Genomic DNA, 23781 nt, shown 5'->3' with positions numbered 1-23781 from the left:
ATTAAAAACGTTAAAGATAACTTTAGTTTACTATTATTAATAAATGCACATTTTTTTACAATTTGTTTACTGGTTGTTTGTTTGTTTGGAGGTATTTTAGTCTGAAAAAGCTGAGAATCAAATGAGGTTTATTAAAGGGAAAGGCAAGTGACGCGCTGATTGGTTTATTTGATGCTACGCCCAAAACACACCCATTATAAATGAAGAGAATTAGTACATGCCTTTTTTGCTTCTTGAGCAGCGCCAGGTGTACTTTTCCTGTCATTACGATAGCAAAGACACACTGACACGCCTTAAATCAAGCTGCACAGAGCACAATTGACACAATTGACCGTATTATTAAAAATAATGTAATTGGGAATGCATGTAAATTTAGTGTATTTGAGATTCATTATATTTAACATCCATAAAATCCTCTGAATCCAGTTATGCAATACTCTATGATGAAAATAAGTAAATTCAGCATACAGCAGTGTTATTATGAGGAGTGTTGTCGGTTGGTGATGTTATTTTTTACGATGCTTTTGTGTGTGTGTGTGTGTGTGTGTGTGTGTTTCTCCAGCGTCTGGAGGAGATCATGAAGAGGACGCGCAAGAGTGACACTGGAGAGAAGGTGGGAATGCTCTATATCAGTTTCTAATACTCATTATTTCACTTGTTTTGTGATAATAAGAAATGCTAGCATGCTAGGGAAGCTAATGCTAACTGGCTCATCTGTGTTATTTAGTAATTATTAATTATTGGCAGATTAATGTAGTTTATTATAGGTTTCATGTAAATTTCACTATTCACAGCGTTTAGTATTTGATTGATTTATTGTTTTGAGGAATTTAATAAATGATCAGAGCTTTAATGGTTGTGTTGTTTGTTTTAATGCAGAAAGACAGCCGGTCTCCAGCTCAGGTTAACGGCAGAGAGACAGACAGAAGTAAGTCTGTTGGTCTGCTGTTCGGAGCGTATTGATTTTAAACTCTGTTTTCTTTTACATAGAATTAAGAGAATATTAATATTCCTCCTAGGAGGGTTGAGTTTCCTTTTGTAAGAATATCTGCAGATCCTTAAATATCTTGAAAAATGTATTTTCCTAAAATAAAAGTAATTAATATGAATTTATTATAAAGCATCAGCTTCATAAACCCTAGAACGGAGCCCTGTGGGAAGCCACAAAATGCTAAACTAAACCGTTACCAAATTATCCATGATAGCATTAGTATTAAAACTAGTAAATACTAGTAAATAATTATCTTTGCACTGTAAGGCGCACTGGATTATAAAGCGCATTATGCAACACTAGTAAGGAACAGCTAAGCGATTGCTGGATGTTAATCTACACAGATTTCTCTTCTATAAGCTGTTTATTTGGGTGAGTAAAGCGCTTCTGTTTATTTACAGTAAGCTTAGATTTCCAGATTTACACTAAGGCTGAGTGCAGCAGCATTAGCATTAGCAGCTAACTGCTAGCCGTGTTTAGCAGCTAATGCCACCTGACAGCATTACACTGAGGAACCCTGAGTGTTTTAGTAAGCCAGGGTGCTATTAGCTAGTGGTTTGTCCCACATAGCTTGTTTTAACACTGTAAACATGCAGGCTAGAGTCTGATATACTCGCCTCTGAAGGTCGGTTAGCGGCTAATGCTAATACTGCTCCAGTTTCGGTGCTGGAGGAATACACTGAAACTCCTGTATAACTCTGTACTTCAGCAGAGTGGCTTTACTGCTCCTTAATACCTGACTGATAGAATTCATACATAAGGAGCACCAGATTATAAGGAGCACAGATTATTTTTGGGAAAATTATAGGATTTTAAGTGCACCTTATAGTGCGAAAAAATACAGTAAATAAATAACAAACTTAGTGTTTAGTGTGTTAACTATTGGCACCACACACAATCGCTAAAATTAAACTAAAAACCTGTAAAAATTAAGTATTAAATCATAATTGCTCCACTTTATTACCTGTAATCCAGATATCAGAATCCCACACTAAGGTCCACATATAATCTGAATATAATAGAAATAATGATATAAGACTTAATAATAATAAAGTATCACATTCATTATTTGTTTATTTGTCTGTTTTTCTTGCAGATTCTGCCTCTTCAACAAATCCACCTGTGACCCACAATAACCAATCCCAGGGAGTCACAGGGTAAATACACCTACTAGTGGCCACTTTATTAGAAACACCTACCTACTACACCTTGTGCTTACACTCACTCACTGTCTGGACACTTTATTGGAAACACCTACCTACTGCACCTTGTGTTCTCACTCACTCTCTGGACACTTTATTGGAAACACCCACCTATTACTCCTTGTGCTTCCACTGACTCACTGTGGTCACTTTATTGGAAACACCTACCTACTACACCTTGTGCTTTTACTCACTTATTGTGGCCACTTTATTGGAAACACCTACCTACTACACCTTGTGCTTCTACTCACTCTCTGTGGCCACTTTATTGGAAACACCTACCTACTATACCTTGTGCTTTTACTCACTTATTGTGGCCACTTTATTGGAAACACCTACCTACTAGACCTTGTGCTTCCATTCACTCTCTGGCCACTTTATTGGAAACACCTACCTACTACATCTTGTGCTTACACTCACTCTCTCTGGCCATTTTATTAGAAACACCTACCTACTACACCTTGTGCTTCTACTCACTCTCTGTGGCCACTTTATTAGAAACACCCCCCTACTACACCTCGTGTTCTCACTCATTTACTGTGGCCACTTTATTGGAAACACCCACCTACTACACCTTGTGTTCTCACTCATTTACTGTGGCCACTTTATTGGAAACACCTACCTACTACACCTTGTGCTTCCACTTACTCACTGTCTGGACACTTTATTAGGTACAAGCATCAGCTTCACCATCAAAGCAAGACAGATGAGGTTCTAATTTATCTTTGTAGGTGTTTCCAATAAAGTGGCCAGTGTTGAGTTTTAACCCTGTGCTGTTTCTGTTCTCAGGTCTGTGGGTTGGGGATCTGCTCCAGTGGTGAACGGAGTCCAGCCCAGCAAACACCACAACGGCGTCTCCTCCAATGGCGAGGCTGCAGACTTCGAGGAGCCCCAGACTGACCCAATCATGGCCTTTGAGGGAGGGGAGCCCTACCTGATGAAGGCGGGGCCTATGAAGCCCCAGCATGTTGCAGGTAAAGATCTTGAAGCTACATAGCCAAACAAATACCAAACACATGGCTTTGGTCGAATGGTCTAAAGCGCTGCCACTGTGATCAGGAGATCGCTGGTTTGAATCCTGTTCATGCAGCTTGCCATCAGCTGCCAGAGCCCTGAGAGAGCACAATCGGCCTTGCTCTCTCTGGGTGGGTACAGTAGATGGTGCTCTTTCCCCTCATCACTTCTAGGGTGATATGGATCAGCACAAGGCTGCGTCTGTGAGCTGATGTATCAGAACCGAGTCGCTGCGCTTTCCTCCGAGCGTTAGCGCTGTGATGCTACTCGGCAATGCTGCATCAGCAGCAGTTCAAAAAGAGGCGGAGTCTGACTGCACATGTGTCAGGAGGCATGTGCTGGTCTTTACCCTCATGGTGTTGAGGCATATCTAGTGATGGGGGAATAATTAAAAATATATTTATAAAAATATCGTCTCATGTGGGCAAATTTTATTTAGCTATACTGTTTTGATTTTTGATTATTAGTTTAGATGTAAAGATTGGTGACAGAAGTGTTTAATTTTATGCTGTCTTTAAGCCCCACCCACTAGAGGGCAGTGTTGTAGTCTGTTGTTGAATATCAAAGTTTGATTGGAAAAAAAAAATTGAGTTTTTACATTTTTAATTATTTTTTATACTTTAGGAAAATTTTCCTAAAATTTTGTTTAAAAAATCGCAATATATCACCTATATCAGATTTTTACAATATATTGTGATATATTAAATCATAATAAATGTATCGTAACGCCATGCTCTCACCAGTACACAGAGCTGTGTAGTATTAGCTGGTATTAGATAGTGTTAGACTGGAGGAGATGTGGGTCAGAGACGCTGGTCTTGTGGTGAGGGGGAAGCCTCTTGGCTCCAGGCTGCCGCAGGGCTCTCGTCTCTGGGCCGCTCTCCAGGCCGGAGGTCCTGAATGTGGAAAAGCTGGCGGACGGTTCTGGAAAGATTAAGCTGTTTCATCATTTTCCACCTTCTGTCCGTTTACTGGCAGTAACTGCAGTGCAGGACCCCCACGGTCTGCCCAGACCAGCCATTAATAATAAACCCAGGGTGAAAAGTGAAGCTGGATTAAAACCAAGAAAAACGGGTTCATCTGCTGGGTTCATCAAGAAATATGAACTTCTGACTTTAAAACTGAGAATTCTGGTGGGTTATATTTCCACCGTTGGATATGTGTGTTGGAATAATTGGTGCATACAGTCATATGAAAAAGTTAGTGCACCCCTATTAATCTTATTCATTTTTAGTTGTAAATATTTGGGTGTTTGCAACAGCCATTTCAGTTTGATATATCTAATAACTGATGGACACAGTAATATTTCAGGATTGAAATGAGGTTTATTGTACTAACAGAAAATGTGCAATATGCATTAAACCAAAATTTGACCAGTGCAAAAGTATGGGCACCCTTATCATTTTATTGATTTGAATACTCCTAACTACTTTTTACTGACTTACTGAAACACAAAATTGGTTTGGTAACCTCATCGAGCTTTGAACTTCATAGCCAGGTGTATCCAATCATGAGAAAAGGTATTTAAGGTGGCCAATTGCAAGTTGTTCTCCTATTTGAATTTCCTCTGAAGAGTCGCATCATGGGCTCATCAAAACAACTCTCAAATGATCTAAAAACAAAGATTGTTCAACATAGTTGTTCAGGGGAAGTATACAAAAAGTTGTCTCAGAGATTTAACCTGTCAGTTTCCACTGTGAGGAACATAGTAAGGACTTTTGTGCTTTTGCATACGTCATGCGACTCTGTTTGTGGCGTGCTTGCAGAAATGGCTTCTTTCGCATCACTCTCCCGTTGTCTCACCACTGTCGTACAATCTCCAACACAGCCCCAAGATCTCCAACTCAGCTCCAGTGTCTCCAGAACTTTCCTATCTTCTCGATCTTAGCAGCAAGGTTTAGAGCACAGTCCTAAGGTCTCAGACACAGTCCTGAGGACCAATGTCTCCAAAAGAGTCCTTAAATATTCAGCACAGTCCTTAGCTTTCACTCAGCTGCAAGGTCTCCAACACAGTCCTAGGCTCTCCAGAACTATCACTAACACTGTCTTAAGGTCTTTAACAGAGTCTGAAGTCTACCAACTTTGTCCTAATATCTACAACTCAGCCCAATGTCTTTAAAAATGTCCTAAGCTCTCTACTCCTTCCTAAGTTTTCCATCTCAGACTCAATGTCTCTAAAACTGTCCTAAACTCTTTAACACAGTCCTACAATCTTCAACTGAGCCCCAAAGTCTCTAAAACTTTAATAAGATCTCTAGAACTGTCCTAAGCTTTCGGACATCGTCCTAAGATCTCCTACAGAGTCCTAAGCTCTCTAACAGATCAAGACCAAGATTTCCAACTGACATCACTGGTCATCCTCACGCCTCCTCCTATTCTATTAGCAGTAATTCTCACTCTATAGTGAATAGATGGTCAGCAATGGATGCAACTTTAAGACTTCAGGTTATAAATGCAATTCAGGGATGTTCACAAATATATATACAGAGATAAATGTTGATGATGTCTCATTAAAGCTTATCTGTGTTTTCTGATCTTCAGAAGTCCTGTGATTGGTCCGTCTCTTCGAGTGACAAGCCTGACCCCGCCCAGCGCAGCAAAGCGAGGATCCACCAGCGAACGTGTGCCAAACCGTCCAGAGCGACGGCCCAAACCTCCAGAAACTGTCTGGTGAAACCGAAGCCTCTCTGCCGTCTCCGAGACTTCGCTCAGAGACGAGGACTCTCATCCTATTTACCTGCTATATACGAAAAAAAAAAAAACGAGTTTAAAAAAAAACATCAAAAAAAAAGAAAGGAATCCTGTTTTCTGTCTTTTTCTCACGCCGTGTTCCGGTGCAGCAGTGTTGAGTTTTATGGAATCGTCACCCAGCGATTTTGTGGTGCACCTTAAAAGACTGTCAGACTGAATTTTAGAGAGGAACTCTGAAAAATATACAATATTTGGCTATTGTTATGATAAATAATTATTGTTATTGTTGTTGTTCTTATGATATATCGCTGTTGTTCTTTTAAGTTCAGAGAAGACGTGTGCGTTTGTGTCTTGAATTCTTGAGTTATTTAACGTCAGACGCGTTAGCAGAGCAGGGAGATGGGTATGTAAATGTATATTTGCCTGACCTGTGGAATAAATCTTTATGAAAGGGAATTTTTATTGATTTTTTTATTGAAATAACAAATTTCCAGAAAATATTAGTAAAATTATATTATTTTTCATGACAAGAATGGGGAGGGACCATCTTTACTTTTACTTTACTGTAGATATAGATGTTCATTTAGCCCTCCAACTCCATCCTGAGATCTCCAACTCAGACCCAGTGATTCCAGATCAGTCCTAAACTCTTTAACACTGTCCTAAAATCTTCAACTGAGCCCCAAAGTCTTCATAACTGTTCTAAACTCTCCAGAAGAAGAGTCATAAGCTTTTCAGAACTGTCCTACAATCTCCAACAGAGTCCTAGGGTCTCTGCTTTCAAGTCTCCAAAACAGTCCTAAGCTGTACTAAGAGTCTCCAAAGCTGTACTAAGATTATAAACACAGTCCTAAGCTCTCAGACACAGTCTTAAGATCACTATAACAGTCCTAAGCTCTCCAGAACTCTCCTAACTTCTCCAACACAGTCTTAGGGTCTCCTGAACTGTCCTATCATCTTCAACACAGTCTTAAGGTCTCCAACACAGTCCCAATATCTCTAGAACTGTCCTAGTCTCTCAAACACAGTCTTAAAGTATCAAACACAGTTTTAATCTCTCCAGAACTCTCCTAACTTCTCCAACACAGTCTTAGGGTCTCTACATAGTCCGAAGCTCTCCAGAACTGTCCTAACTTCTCCAACACAGTCTTAAGGTCTCAAACATAGTCCTAAAGTCTCCAGAACTGTCCTAATCTCTCCAACATTGTGTTAATGTCTCTAACACAGTCATAAGCTCTCCTGAACTGTCCTATGCTCTTCAACACAGTCTTAAGGTCTCTAACACCGTCCTACTCTCTCTAGAACTGTCCTAACTTCTCCAACACTGTCTTAAGATCTCAAACACAGTCCTTAGGTCTCTAACACAGTCCCAATCTCTCTAGAACTGTCCTAATCTCTCAAACACAGTCTTAAAGTATCCAACACAGTCCTAATCTCTCCACAACTGTCCTAACCCTCCAACACTGTATCTAACATAATCCTAAACTCTCCTTAACTGTCCTATCCTCTCCACCACAGTCTTAGGGTCTCTAACACAGTCCTAAACTCTCCAGAACGGTCCTAACCTCTCAACCACAGTCTTAGGGTCTCTAACACAGTCCTAATCTCTCTAGAACTGTCCTACCCTCCCAGACAGTCTTAAAGTATCCAACACAGTCCTAATCTCTCCAGAACTGTCCTACTTTCTCCAACACTGTTCTAAGATCTCCAACACAGTCTTAAGGTCTCTAAAACAGTCCTAATCTCTCTAGAACTGTCCTACTTTCTCCAACACTGTTCTAAGATCTCCAACACAGTCTTAAGGTCTCTAAAACAGTCCCAATCTCTCTAGAACTGTCCTACTTTCTCCAACACTGTTCTAAGATCTCCAACACAGTCTTAAGGTCTCTAAACAGTCCTAATCTCTCTAGAACTGTCCTACTTTCTCCAACACTGTTTTAAGATCTCAAACACAGTCTCAAACTCTCTAAGCTTTCCGACACAGTCCTAAAGTCTCTAACGCATTTCTAAGTCCTCCAACTCTTTCCTAATATCTACAACTCAGCTCCAATGTCTCCATAACCTTTAGAAGCTCTCCAGCAGCACATTTCTATGCTTTCCAGAACTGTCAACACAGTTCTAAGCTCTTTAGCACAGTCTTTAACACAGAGATTGCAGAGCTGTAGTAATAGAAAACAACTAGGTACCAGTACCAAAACATGGGTACAACCAAGTAGTTTAGGCAGCATGCAGTGTAAAAACACACCGTCTAGACACACTGTGACTGATTTTAGTGGAATATCTGCTTGTGTAAGTGTGTGTAATGGTGTATAAGTGTGTAAAATTGTGTATAAGTGTGAATGTTTTATGAGATGTCCTGATGCAGACACATAAAACACAAAGGACCATCCTCCAGCCTCCAGAGTTCATGAGTTACTGCAGCCCCCAGACTGGAATGGAGACGCAGCTGCAGCTGCTGGGTCACAACAACCCCCTCCCCAACAACAGGGGGCGTCGAGGAAAAGACAAAAGACCTGCTAAAACAAGAGAGGATCTTAGAGAAAGAAATAGAGAACAAGTGTTGATTGGTTTATTAATCAGACTTTAATAAAAGGCAGTATTTTAGATCTACTATATTAAAAAAAAAAACAATATTATTACATACTAGGCCTAAGCCTTGAGATGTGCTCAGTGACTCTGGCCACTAGGTGGCGCTCAATCAGCACATATTACCAGTAAAACAGTGAGTGTGCAGTTCATTTAAGGTTGCACACAACCCACAAAACTTGAAGAACTTGAAGAAACACGGTGTGTGTTCATTTGTGCATTAATTACTAATACTAGCTAGTTTTTGAGTATATAGTATGTAGTAGGACTGTCACAATTATTGCATTATTGATTTATCGTACAATATATGGATATAACATGAATAATTTCTGCTAAGCTCGATATTACCCAATATTTATATTTTCTTTTTTTACTACAATATAAACGAATACTGACTATAAAGGAACACATAAGGAGTCATGTAGAAACTGAAAAATATGTTAAATAAATTAAAATACTCTGTAAAGAAGCATTTAGGTGCTCTCAACTGGGGAGCTGTTGTCGTTTCTGATGCTGGTAACTCTTGATAAACTTATTCTGTACAAATGAGGAAACTCTTGATCTTCTTTTTCTTAGAGCCGTCCTGATGAGTGCCAGTTTCATCCTTATAATGTTTTTAAAGGTCTTCGCAGTGACTGCACTTGAGGATACTTTCAAAGTTCATGAAATTTACTTTTTTGCATTGGCTGACCTTCAATTTTTCTTGTTTTTCTAAACCCTAAAAAAAACATATATTTTTTAATTCATTTAAAGTAAAAAAACATACTTTAAAAACCTTTAAAAAACACTTTTATAGTGGTAATTTCCGCCTCTGCAGCGCCCTTTCAGGTTCAACTGTGCTATAGGCGAGGATGATGTTTCCGTGTACTTTGGTGCCAGACACAACACAATATGCAGATCAGTCAATCAATAATCCCGCCCCCCCTGCTGACGTCCAATCATCTGCATCTCACCACTATCAGAGGCACACTGCTCAGCCCATAGTAAATAATATAAATTGTTAGAAATTATTTGTTTCACTGTTTAATTATAAGACACACTGACGATTTTCATAAGTGCGAAAAATACATTAAATAAAACGGCCATATTTGTTTTGTAGTCATGGCAACCTCTGTGTCCATTCACCACCACTGTAAAGAAACCAGAGGGGGTAAGTTTCTACACAGTGAGCTGTTTCACACCACACCCCCCCACTCTAAATCACTACTTACATCTCAAACACTCGGTTATGCTAACCTGCTAGCAAGCTCTTGTTTCTCCTCATATTGATACTCTGCCCATTAGCGCATCATTAGCATTCCCCTTTCACACTCCACTCTCACACACCGGCCAGACTATTAACACACACACACACCAGATTATGTGCTAGCATTCTAGATTAGCATTGCTATTGCACTGATTATGCTTCTTAGCATTGCATTAGATTAGCATTATTAACATTACAAAGCATTAATCAGCATTTAATGCATTCTAATAGCATGAAAACAGTATTAGATGTTATCCTGACATAAATTTTTTGTCATTTGACGTCATGACCAACATTCAGCCTGTGGAAGTTGGTGGTCAGCTGGGTAAAGACCTCAACCCATTCAGCTTGCAGTGGAGAGTGTCAGTGTGCCTTCGCTATCATAACGATGGGAAAAGTACAACTTGAGCAGCTCGAAACGCAAAGCAAAAGGCATGTACTAATTCTTATAATTAATCATGGGTATGGTTCATTTTGGGCGTAATGTGAAATAAACCAATCAGTTTTTCATTTACTCATCATTCCCATTAAGAGTCAGGTGAGCTCTGACTTTGGTGGATTGCTATTTTAACGGTGCAGCTACCTGGACGCATCCAATGCTTCTCAGCAGAGGAAACTTTTTTTAGTTAGTAGAGCACCTGTGTTTTCCATTGCTAAGATATATAGCAATACACCAGAAATTTACCTGAACACACCTCCTTTTCAGAACACCACACCAAACCATCAGTGTAGATACATGAAGAATCTCTGTTGCTATTTAAAGGACACAGGTAGAAGGCGTGAAAACAGTCTGTTGGCGAGGTGTAAGATAGCAATGAGCATCAAAACGCACCTTGCACAGGGTTTAAAATAGGGCACTATAAACTGTTGATGATGTTTTGATCAGATTTTATCAATGATATTTCTTTAAAGTAATGGTAATTCAATGTTTGGTTTGGGTTAATATTTCGATGTGTGTGTATATATATATGTGTGTGTTGTATTAACCCTTGTGTGGTGTTCGGGTCTGTGGGACCCGTTTTCATTTTTCATCAAATGATACTAAAAAAATATTTTTTCTAACTCAAACTCATTGGCATTATATATGAAAAACATATATCAAAACACATTTTCGATAAACACACACTGTACACCCCCCCCCCCCCTACACATTTATATTACATACAGTATGTTTGGCCAAGGGCTAATAAACGTTGCTTCATTTGTAAATTTGAAACTAAACAAATTTTCTACTCATATCTTGAGTTAAATTCATTTTCTTTTACATTTCATTAAAAAACTAATAAAAAAGAGTAGCACTTTTTAAAAGAAATGTAACATAAGAAAGGTAAAGAGCAAATATTAACCATGTAAGCTGTTTATATTGCTTGCAATTTAGGTGAAGCAAGCATGTGTAAAGCATTTTAATGTAGAATTGCTTAATTTTGCTGAATTAAATACAAGTAACAAAGTAAACGAGTAACAAAAATATGAACACCACACATGGGTTAACCCTGTTAATCAGCACTAGCTGAAGGGTGTATGAGCAGCTGGTGTGTGGTTAAATGTGGATTGTTTCTGGCTGTTCTCTCAGTGTGATGTTTGTAGAGGACTGGTCTGATCTGCTGTTTCCATCATATCCTCATTTTTACTCGGACCTTTTCACCTCTAAAGGTCAGAGGATTTACACGCTGGGTTTGGCGGCCGGTGTTCTGCTGGAACTCGGCTCGGACACTTTTGGAGCGTGGTGTTTGTTGTGATGTTGTCGTGGCTGCGGTCGTTAGCAGATTAACTGCCCCTCAGTCTCCCAACAGGGATCCAGCTCGTCTGAGTGTGACTGTGTTCATATAAAACCACATTCTACTATATATAGTATATATACAGCTCTGGAAAAAACTAGAGACGGTTTAAAAATGATGAGTTTCTTTGATTTTACCAAATTTAAAACCTCTGGAATATAATCAAGAGGAAGATGGATGATCACAAACCATCAAACCACCAAACTGAACTGCTTGAGTTTTTGCACCAAGAGTAAAGCAGCATAAAGTTATCCAAAAGCAGTGTGTAAGACTGGTGGAGGAGAACATGATGCCAAGATGTATGAAAACTGTTATTCCACCAAATACTGATTTCTGAACTCTTAAAACTCTTAAAATGAATATGAACTTGTTTTCTTTGCATTATTTGAGGTCTGAAAGCTCTGCATCTTTTTTATTGTTTCAGCCATTTCTGCAATTTACATTTTCTGTAAATAAATGCTCTAAATTACAATATTTTTATTAGGAATTTGGGAGAAATGTTGTCTGTAGTTTATAGAATAAAACCAAAATGTTAATTTTACTCAAACATAAACCTATAAATAGCAAAATCAGAGAAACCTTTTATAGGAACTAGTATCATGTCTCATGACTTTTGGCATGTATGTGTAGAACCATCACATTTAATAAAGAATAAAGTGTTATTGATATACAGAGAGGTAGCTGAGAGCAGGATAATAAAGCAGAATAACCCAACAACTAACCACTGGCTTGTTAATTAAAGCTACTAGAAGTTAGCTAATATAGTGGTTTGTTGTGGTGTTAATGTGATGTTTGGTGGTTGATGTGATATCACAGGTGGTTGCTGACGTGTAATGCTACTAGCCTCTACTTGCCAAACAGTTTATATGATTTTCTTAAAGCTTACTAATGTATACTGTTCCTACTATTACTATTAGTACTGATGTTTCTACTACCACTACTAGTAAAACTACTACTACTACTACTTCTACTCTCACTACTACTACTTCTAGTACTGCAACTATTACTACTACTACATCTTTTACAATTTCTACCCTTATTTCTATTATTACTACTAATACTTCTATGACGTCTACTACAACTTCTACTCTTACTTCTACTACTACTTTTAATATTACTACTACTTTTACTACTTCTTCTATTTTTACTACTACTTCTACTACTACATCTTCTATTTCCAATAATACTACGACTACTACTTCTTTTATTAATTGCACTACTACAACTTCTATTACTACTACAACTACTACTTCTATTAATACTACTGCATCTTCTACTCTTACTTCTACCACTACTTCTACAATTACTACTGCTACTATTTCCACTACTACTAATACTACTATTACTAATAGCACTACTAGTACTACTACAACTTCTATTACCACTTCTACTACTACTACTTCTACTTATATTACTACTACTGCTTTTTCTACTACTTCTATTTCCAATACCACTACTACTACTAATTGCACTACTGCAACTTCTATTACTACTACTACTTCTACTACTATTTCTATGTCCAATACTACTACTACTACTACTACCACAACTTAGTAATTACTATTACTACAGTTACTACTCTTAAGTCTATTACTACTAGTACAACTTCTACTACTTTTATAATTAAAATAATAATGATAATACTGTCATTCATACCATGCCATTTAATGTACTTAACATCAACAAACTATTAAAATAATTCTAAATAACATGAAAAAGTTCATATTTTATAACTTGTCATGCTCCAGTTGATGCCTAAATGCAAACTTGGTTTTAAAGTCTTAATGTAGAGATTTTATTTCCTGGTCCGCTCTGTGGTCTCGTATCTGTTAACTGAAATCATTGGTAATGTGGAGTTATGGTAATGTGATTATTGTTAATTATTGATCTGATTATTAATTCTGTGTGTTTAGTCTGTCAGTTTGAGAACACAAATAAAAGTCAAATGATCTGTACTGGTGAAGGGGGTTAATTTGCCTATTAAAGCGGGGTGTGTAAGTCAGGCTGTGGGGGCTGATGAGCCGATGTTTCCTCTTCACCAGAAAATCAGTAAACCTCAGTGGAAAAAACTCCGGACTTCCTCTATACAGCAGCTCTCAGAGTGACGAGAGTTCATTCATTCTCATCTAACACTCTAATCTAACGTTAAACCCAGCTATCCTGATCCTATCCTGTTATTAATAATGTTTCAGGTGGGCTCTGAGTGGTCCAGCGGACTAAAGCGCTGCTACTGTGATTAGGAGATCACTGGTTCGAATCCTGGTCATGCAGCTTGCCATCAGCTCCCGGAGCCCTGAGAGAGCACAGTTGGAAATAAAAAACTGAAAAGTGGGGTGTGCAATATTATTCGGCCCCCTTGCATTAATACTTAGTAGCGCCACCTTTTGCTGTGATTACATCTGCATGTCTTTTAGGGTATGTCTCCACCTCCACCTCCATCTTTGCACATCTTGTGACTGAAATTTTTGCCCATTCTTCTTTGCAAAACAGCTAAAGCTTTAACACAGATTTTCGATTGGGTTTAAGTCTTTAGGACTTTGACTTGGCCATTCTAACACATGAATATGTTTTGTTTTGGCTTTATCTTTAGGGTCATTGTCCTGCTGGAAGGTGAATCTCCTTCCCAGTCTCAAGTCTTTACAGACTCCAACAGGTTTTGTACCAGGATTGTTCTATATTTATTTATCTCCATCCATCTTCCACCCATCACCTCTGACCAGCTTCCTGTCCCGGCCCCAGAGCATGATGCTGCCACCACCATGTTTCACAGTTGGGATGGTGTGTTTAGAGTGATGGGCAGCGTTTTGCATTTTGGCCAAAAAGTTAAATTTTGGTCTCACCTTGTTCCACATGTTAGCTGTATCCCCAACATGGCTTTTAGCTACAAACTGCAAATGGGACTTTTTATGGTTTTCTTTATTAATGGTTTTCTTCCTGCCACTCTTCCATAAAGACCACATTTGTGCAGCTATTAGTGAGCCTTTAGTGAGCTGTGGATCTCTGCATTTCATCCAGAGTCACCATGGGACTTTTGGCTGCATCTCTGATCAGTGCTCTCCTTGTTTAGCCTGTAAGTTTAGGTGGATGGTCTTGTCTTGGTAGGGTTTCAGTTGTGCCGTACTCTTTTCATTTCCGGATAATGGACTGTGGAACAGATTGTGAAAATCTTTTCATAGCCTAAGCCTGATTTACACTGCTTTTCCACAACCTTATTCCTGACCTGTCTGGTGTGTCTTTTGGACTTGATGGACATGATGCTGTTTTTACTCCCCAATATTCTCTTAACCAGCCTCTGAGGCCGTCAGAGAGCAGCTGTATTTGTACTGAGATTAGAGATTAGATTACGCACAGGTGGGCTCTTTTTAGTCATTAGCATCATCAGGCAACTTCTGAATGCAATTGGTTGCATTTAGAGAAAAGGGGGCTGAATAATTTCGCACATCACATTTTTCAGGTTTTTATTTGATTCATTTTTAAAATCTATGTATCATTTTCGTTTCACTTCACAATTACTAGCTATTTTGTGTTGGTCCATCACTTAAAATCTCAATAAAATACATTTACAAAAGTTCAAGGGGGTATGAATACTTTTGCAAGCCACTGTATTTGTGATTGTAACTGTATATTGTGTGTGTGTGTTTGTCTGTTGCCTGCTCTATTGTTACTGTATTAGATCCACAGCAGTTTATATGTTTACGCGTTAGATTTGCATTCATTCAAATTCCATGTGAAACCTCATATCCACTCATTTACATCCTGTATTTATGTTCAGACAACATGATTCTCAGGTTTTAAGGACATTATAACAAACACACGAAGCTTCATTCAGACAATTTAATACTCTTGATTTCAGAAGAAGTTCTGGAGTAAAAGCTGTGTTTTGTGTTTCTATTCTTCAGGTCAGGAAGTGTTTTGAATCCTGCGCTCAGTTCTCTTTCACTTTCATTTTATTTCCCGCGCTGCAGCAGTCTGGAGGTAAGACGTCTGATTCTGTGTTTTAATTCTATTTAAATAAAAGAAATCGAGATATTTAGGCTTAAAACATGTAGATAAATCAGCTGTGATCATAGATCTGCACATTTTGATGGTGTAGCACAATGTAGTGATGATTTGAAGCGTGTTGAGTTGTGTGTTGGTGAGGAACATGCAGGCCTGAGCTCACACTCTTTATCTCTGATCATCTGTATACAGTAGTAATAGTAGCAGAAATAGCAGCAAGGACAAAAAAGCATTTTTTTTTAAACCAGGTGTATTTATCTGTACTCTGACGTTACTGAGATCATCCGGTACCAGTCTTCTCTCTAAAGTGAAGGACAGGAAAGAAGTGAAAAATTATGTTTTTTATGGATGAAAAAGTTTAATTCATGGGAAAATTCCAGGGGTTTATGGTTTTATCTTTCGCTTTCAAAAATCATTCAGAAAAGATCAGATTCAGATCAGGTGAAAATCCTAAAACCTGTACTAGTACTTATAGTAGCATAACCATCAGCAGTATTACTAGTATTACTTATAGTATTACTATTATACTAGTATTAGTATACAGTATAACTAGCAACAGTTAATACAGCAGTAGTAATAATAGTAGTAGTAATAGATGTAGTAGTAGTAAGAATAATAATACTCATAGAAGTAGTAGTAGTAGTAGTAGTAATACTATTATTATTATTATTAGTAGTAGTAGTAATATTAGTATTAGTAGTAGCAACAGTATGAGTAGTAGTAATAGTAGTAGTACAAGTAATAGTAGTAATAGTAGTAGTAATAAATGTAGTAGTAGGAACAATAATACTCATAGAAGTAGTAGTAATAGTACTAGTAGCAGTAGTAACAGTAGTAATAGTAGTAGAAGCAATAGTAATATTAGTATTAGTTGTAGTATTAGTAGTAGTAGCAATAGTATGGGTAGTAGTAGTAGTAGTACAAGTAATAGTAGTAATAGTAGATGTAGTAGTAGTAACAATAATAATACTCATAGAAGTAGTAGTAATAGTAGTAGTAGCAGTAGTAATACTAGTAATAGTAGTAGAAGCAATATTAGTAACAATAGTAATATTAGTATTAGTTGTAGTATTAGTAGTAGTAGCAATAGTATGGGGAGTAGTAATAGTAGTAGTAGTAGTTGTAGTAGTAGTAGTACAAGTAATAGTAGTAATAGTAGAAGCAATATTAGTAACAATAGTAATACTAGTATTATTATTAGTAGTAGCAGTGGTAGTAGTAATATTAGTATTAGCAAGTAGTAGTACTAGTAATAGCAGTAGTAGTAGTATTAGTAGTAGTAGTAGTAAGTAGCAGTATTAATTTAATATAAGTAGGAGAGTAGTAATATTAGTAGTAGAAGCAATAGTAGTAACAATAATAATAGTATTATTACTATTATTATTAGTAGTATTAGTAGTAGTAGCAATATTATGATTAATTGTACTAGTAATAACAGTAGTAGTAGTAATGGTAGTAGTAGCAGTAGTAGTAGTTGTAGTAGTAGTAGTAGCACAAGTAATAGCAGTAGCAGTAGTATTAATAGTAATAATAGTATTAGTAATATCAGTAGATGTATTAGTAGTATTAGTATTAATAGTAATATTAGTATTAGTAATATCAGTAGAAGTAGTATTAATATTAGTATTAATAGTAATATTAGTATAAGTAATAGTAGTAGTAGCAGTAGTATTAATAGTAATATTAGTATTAGTAATATCAGTAGAAGTAGTATTAGTATTAGTATTAATAGTAATATTAGTATAAGTAATAGTAGTAGTAGCAGTAGTAGTGATACTAGTATTAGTAGTAGTAGTAGCACTAGCAGAAGTAGTAGTATTATTAGTAAAATTAGTATTAGTAATATCAGTAGAAGTAGTATTAGTAGTATTAATATTAATAGTAATATTAGTATTAGTAGTAGTAGCAGTAGTAGTAGAATGAATAGTAGTAGTAGTAGTATTAGTATTGATAGTAATATTAGTATAAGTAATACTAGTAGTAGCAGTAGTAGCAGTAGTAGTAGTAGTAGTATTAGCAATACTTTTACTAGTAGTAGTAACAGTATCATTAGTGTTAAGAAGTTTAAGGCTAATAGTAGTATTATCTCTAAAAACACAATATATTTTATATTTAATCACAATTATAAAACTGGAGAAACACAGCTGCTTTAGTATAGTATAGTATAGTATAGTGTAGTATAATATAGTATAGTATAGTGTAGTATAGTATAATATAGTATAGTATAGTGTAGTATAATATAGTATAGTATAGTGTAGTATAGTATAATATAGTATAGTATAGTGTAGTATAGTATAATATAGTATAGTATAGTGTAGTATAGTATAGTATAGTGTAGTATAGTATAATATAGTATAGTATAGTGTAGTATAGTATAATATAGTATAGTATAGTGTAGTATAGTATAATATAGTATAGTGTAGTATAGTATAATATAGTATAGTGTAGTATAGTATAATATAGTACAGTATAGTATAATATAGTATAGTGTAGTATAGTATAATATAGTATAGTATAGTGTAGTATAGTATAATATAGTATAGTATAGTGTAGTATAGTATAGTATAATATAGTATAGTGTAGTATAGTATAATATAGTATAGTATAGTGTAGTATAGTATAATATAGTATAGTATAGTGTAGTATAGTATAATATAGTATAGTATAGTGTAGTATAGTATAATATAGTATAGTATAGTGTAGTATAGTATAATATAGTATAGTATAGTGTAGTATAGTATAGTATAATATAGTATAGTATAGTGTAGTATAGTATAATATAGTATAGTGTAGTATAGTATAATATAGTATAGTGTAGTATAGTATAATATAGTATAGTGTAGTATAGTATAATATAGTATAGTGTAGTATAGTATAATATAGTATAGTGTAGTATAGTATAATATAGTATAGTGTAGTATAGTATAATATAGTATAGTATAGTGTAGTATAGTATAATATAGTATAGTATAGTGTAGTATAGTATAGTATAATATAGTATAGTATAGTGTAGTATAGTATAATATAGTATAGTGTAGTATAGTATAATATAGTATAGTATAGTGTAGTATAGTATAATATAGTATAGTATAGTGTAGTATAGTATAGTATAGTGTAGTATAGTATAATATAGTATAGTATAGTGTAGTATAGTATAGTATAGTGTAGTATAGTATAATATAGTATAGTGTAGTATAGTATAATCAAGTATAGTGTAGTATAGTATAATATAGTATAGTGTAGTATAGTATAATATAGTATAGTATAGTGTAGTATAGTATAATATAGTATAGTATAGTGTAGTATAGTATAGTATAGTGTAGTATAGTATAATATAGTATAGTATAGTGTAGTATAGTATAGTATAGTGTAGTATAGTATAATATAGTATAGTGTAGTATAGTATAGTATAGTGTAGTATAGTATAATATAGTATAGTGTAGTATAGTATAATCAAGTATAGTGTAGTATAGTATAGTATAGCATTACAGTAAATCTGAGCAGCTGTGTTTCAGTTTGTCTGAGGCTGTTTTTTCTGCAGTGTGTTTACAATTTATCTACAATATAAATCATCCACTTCACTATTACTCTCTCTCTCTCTCTGGTGAATCAGTTACACACATCTACATAATTACTTCCTCAGACCCGCATTTCCCGTGTGTGTGTGTGTGTGTGTGTGTGTGTGTATAGATAGTTTGGTAATGATTTTTAGATAAAGTTAAAGAAAATGTTTTAAAAACTGAATTTTATGGAAGGAAGTGAAGATGGTAAAGGGGTGGTATTTGAGCGGGAGACAGTAGGAGGGTTGAGATAAAGAGGAAAGAGAAAACATCCTGTAACTGAAGGTCATTTTTTATGCAGTAGGCTGTGGATATTGATCCCGGCTGTCTGTAAATCCTCTCTCTGTGTTTAGAACTTCCCTCCACCAGACTAAAAACACAGGAGGAATTTACTCAAGTTTTAATCTTTAACTGTATGTTTACCTTCCCTTCCCTTCACCTCAATTCTTAGCTTGTTTTTTGCAGGGTTAAGGTGTTTTCCTGTTCAAAAGTATGTTGTAGTGGCATTAGAAGCATTTTTAACGTGTGTGTGTGGGGGTGCACATGATTTAGATTGCATTATTGTGGTGTGTTTTAGCAAGTTTTTTACACCTAATTTTACCTACATTTTACCGCTATTTTAGAAACAGATTAAAGGATTTAAACATTTTATCACCAGCAATGACTTTATGGGTGCATTTTTCTTTGTATTTTACAGTATTTTTTATTATTTAGTTTTAGATATAACACAACATGCTGTAGTAATACTCAATTGTGTGTCTAAAAATAAGAATATTCATAATTTTACACAGTAAACAGGTGAACACGTGGCATGGCATCACTTGCCTTTCATAACACTGTTATTTTAAACTGTTTCAAGCTAAGACACATCAGATACAGCAGTGCTTCTGGAGTTTTTAAACACTGTTAAATCAATATTTATTATAGATGAATAGATAATTATAATAATATAATATAATATAATATAATATAATAATAATATACAGCTCTGGAAATATAAAAATAAGAGAGCACTTAAAAATGACGAGTTTCTTTGATTTTACTAAATTGAAAACCTCTGGAATATAATCAAGAGGAAGATGGATGATCACAAGCCATCAAACCAAACTGAACTGCTTGAATTTTTGCACCAGGAGTAAAGCAGCATAAAGTTATCCAAAAGATTGGTGGAGGAGAACATGATGCCAAGATGCATGAATTAAAACTGTGATTAAAAAACAGGATTATTCCACCAAATATTGATTTCTGAACTCTTAAAACTTTATGAATATGAACTTGTTTTCTTTGCATTATTTGAGGTCTGAAATTTCAGTCATTTTCTCATTTTCTGTAAATAAATGCTCTAAATGACAATATTTTTATTTGGAATTTGGGAGAAATGGTGTCTGTAGTTTATGGAATAAAACAACAATGTTCATTTTACTCAAATATAAACCTATAAATAACAAAATTAGAGAAACTGATTCAGAAACTGGAAAATAGGAAATTCTAAAAAGACCATAAAAGAAAAATTGACGCATAAAAAGTAAATAATTTATAAAATATAAAATGAAGAAACAGATAATCATAGAAAAATTAAGGTAAAATGAAAAGAACAAAAAACTTAACAAATTAAAAATTAAAATTTTAAGAAAAAGATTTAAAACTCGTTTAAAACAGTTACAGGCTTTCTGATGGTGATTAGAGACTAAAAGTTTAAAATGGTTCAGTGATCCCAGCGAGCTGAGCTTCAACGTTTCACTGCTGCTCTGTAGCTAAAAGCAGATTATCCCACGCTTTTTTATTGATCACATCACCATAGTGCAGAACTGCTAGTATAAAAATGCAAAAACCATTTTGTGTGAAAATACTATGGCAAAATTAGAATCAAATCAAATCACTTCATTTGCGATTAACTTTTCACTTGAGCAAGAGTAATATGTGACAAAAATAAAATTTAAATTAAAAAGGATTTTAGTCATTTCTTTTTATTATATTACCATACAGTATTTTACAGTCAAATTTTAACAGTAAAGAAGAAAAATGGATCATAGAAACCTATACCAGTTTTTCTTGAAAATGTTTTATGGGGTGGTCTGAACAAATACTGCCTGAAAGATCCAAATTATTTAATTTAATAATTATTTAATTTATGATTTGTACTTTTTTACATCAAATATTTAAAAGTAACTATGTAACTTACACAAAGTAAATTTTAAATTGAGTACTTTTTTACTTTTACTCGAGTAGATTTTTAGATGGGTACTTTTACTTTTACTCGAGTAGATTTTTAGATGGGTACTTTTACTTTTACTCGAGCAGATTTTTAGATGGGTACTTTTACTTTTACTCGAGTAGATTTTTAGATGGGTACTTTTACTTTTACTCGAGTAGATTTTTAGATGGGTACTTTTACTTTTACTCGAGTAGATTTTTAGATGTGTACTTTTACTTTTACTCGAGTAGAGTTTTAGATGGGTACTTTTACTTTTACTCGAGTAGATTTTTGGATGTGTACTTTTACTTTTACCCGAGTAGATTTTTAGCAAAGTACTTTTACTTAACTACAATTTTAACTGTACTTCTTCCACCGCTGATCCTGACAGACAGATTAAAGACTGCTGATACTCTACTCTGAGTAAATCATCAGGCAGTAAGAGTTATTATTCCCCTCAGATCTCAGATCAGATACTTCCTTTTTCTTTATTTCTGTAAATCAGCGGTGGGTTATTTATAAATATGTAATGCTGTGTATACGGGGAGAGCTGCAGGAAGTGGTTAGTGGTGTGAAGTACTCTATAAATAATATATAGGCCTCCCTACTCAATAAGCAACGTCAGAAACCCAGAGACTGTTTCCACTATTTCAGCTCAGACTTTACTAGTTTATGTAGAGCTGAATAATAATATATAATATAAATATACATCATCAATACCATTCAACATTATGAGCTTCTTATAACTATGGGAGGTAAATCCTGCCAAAATAAAACACTACAATGGAAATGCTAAAAAATTAAAACGCTAAGATAAAAATGCAAATATCGTTTTGCACTTTCTTTTTACAAACGTGTGAAAATATTATAACGAAATTCTTAAAAGTAGCCCCGTCTACTGTTAAGTTACATTTATTTGCATGCTGATTTAAAGTTTTAAACGGAAAAAAAAAATGGGAAATAAAGAGCCTGTCACCAGCAGATAGCGCTAATCTTACTTAGCATTTGCTTTTGTACTTGGACACTTAAAGCACCGTCCACGCCAAACACTGAATCACAACCTATCACCTTGCCAATCACCAGCATGCAAATGAATGTAACAGTAGGCGGGGCTACTAGGAGAATTTTGTCATAAGTCTAAAACAACATTTGCATTTTTATTTTAGCGTTTTCATTTTAAGTTTTATTTTTGGTAGGATTTACCTCCTAAAAATGTTTTACTTTTATTTTTTTATTTATTTATTTTTATTATTTTTTATTTTTCCCATTTTCTTCCCAATTTACACGGCCAATTACCCAACCCACTCATTAGGTTACCTCCTAAAATTACAACAGTAATTTGTGACCATATATACATTCTAATTAATCAGCTTATACATACTGTGTTTAGTCTGTTGCCATTGGCAGCTTCTTTTCTATTGGCTTCTGGCACAATTTATTTGCATACTGGTTGTGTCCCCTCATCCCCTTGCAAAGAAAACAAGTTTTAAGAGTTCAGAAATCAATATTTGGTGGAATAACCCTGGTTTTTAATCACAGTTTTCATTCATCTTGGCATCATGTTCTCCTCCACCAGTCTTACACACTGCTTTTGGATAACTTTATGCCACTTGATGGCTTGTATATTACATTAACTTAAAATTTCTTAGGTAATTGGTTACAACAAAACCTTTGAGTTTAAGTAACTTATTGGGTTTTACAGTAAGACCATAGCAACCACCTACCACCAACAGCATATACACTAGCTTCCACCTTAGATACAGTGGTGACTACCTATCAACACTATAGCAAGCACCTATAGTAGTCACCATTGTCTCCAAGATGGAAGCTACTGTATATGCTCTTTTGAAAAAAAATTCTGTAGGTGGTTGCTTTGGTGTTGCCAGGTGGTTGGTATGATATCCAGTGGAGTTTTATATGTTTCTCATTAAGGCAGTCCTGATGAGGGCCAGTTTCATTACAACATTTTCGATGGTCTTTGCGACTGCACTTGAAGATCAGTGATAAAATGCTTAACGAGAAACAAATAAAACTACGCCGGATATCATATCAACCACCTAGCAACACCACAGCAACTACTCAGCAATTATTTTGTAAGGCTTCCACTTTGGTTACAATCGTAGTAACTACTATTGGTGGTTGCTATGGTGTTGATAGGTCGTCACTATTGTATCCAAGGTGGAAGCTATAGGTGGTTGTGGGGTGTTGCTAGGTGGTTGGTATGATATCCAGCATAGTTTTACATGTTTCTTGTTTAGCATTTTATCCCTGATCTTCAGTGGTACAGCAGGTATTCTCTGTTGTTATACAGCATCATTTCAGAGTCTCCAGACACTGATTCTGTGTCAGTGAAGACGCCCGAACAGGTGCTTAAACTAGAGTGTGTATCAGTGTCACTGCAGGGCTCAGAGGCCCACCGGAAACAGCAGGGTGCATCAACTCCCTCACACACTCCCTCACACACTCGCTCACACACTCCCCCATACACTCGCCACAACACAGAGATAACACTACTCAACT

The 23781-nt window shown here is 35.6% G+C and overlaps 2 protein-coding genes across 5 annotated transcripts in view; one reads left to right on the top strand and one right to left on the bottom strand.

Annotated features, from left to right (window-relative positions):
* Window positions 1–6354, top strand: part of LOC125788967 (MAP7 domain-containing protein 1-like) — an 81471-nt gene extending 75117 nt beyond the window's left edge. For all 4 annotated transcript variants that reach the window (XM_049472936.1, XM_049472937.1, XM_049472935.1 and 1 more), the window contains 5 exons: window positions 563–613; window positions 880–928; window positions 2088–2148; window positions 2983–3167; window positions 5749–6354. In XM_049472936.1, coding sequence (XP_049328893.1) covers window positions 563–613; window positions 880–928; window positions 2088–2148; window positions 2983–3167; window positions 5749–5759 — 357 coding nt within the window. In that variant the 3' untranslated portion in view covers window positions 5760–6354. The remainder of the gene's footprint in view (window positions 1–562; window positions 614–879; window positions 929–2087; window positions 2149–2982; window positions 3168–5748) is intronic.
* eva1bb (eva-1 homolog Bb (C. elegans)) overlaps window positions 1–23781 on the bottom strand; it is a 519072-nt gene that overhangs the window by 426731 nt on the left and 68560 nt on the right. The gene's annotated exons all lie outside the window — the stretch shown is intronic.

Source organism: Astyanax mexicanus, unplaced genomic scaffold (assembly GCF_023375975.1).
Source record: "Astyanax mexicanus isolate ESR-SI-001 unplaced genomic scaffold, AstMex3_surface scaffold_31, whole genome shotgun sequence".
Lineage (NCBI taxonomy): Eukaryota > Metazoa > Chordata > Actinopteri > Characiformes > Acestrorhamphidae > Astyanax > Astyanax mexicanus.
The sequence above is the reverse complement of the archived record's forward strand: the minus strand, read 5'-3'. Positions and strand labels throughout refer to the sequence as shown.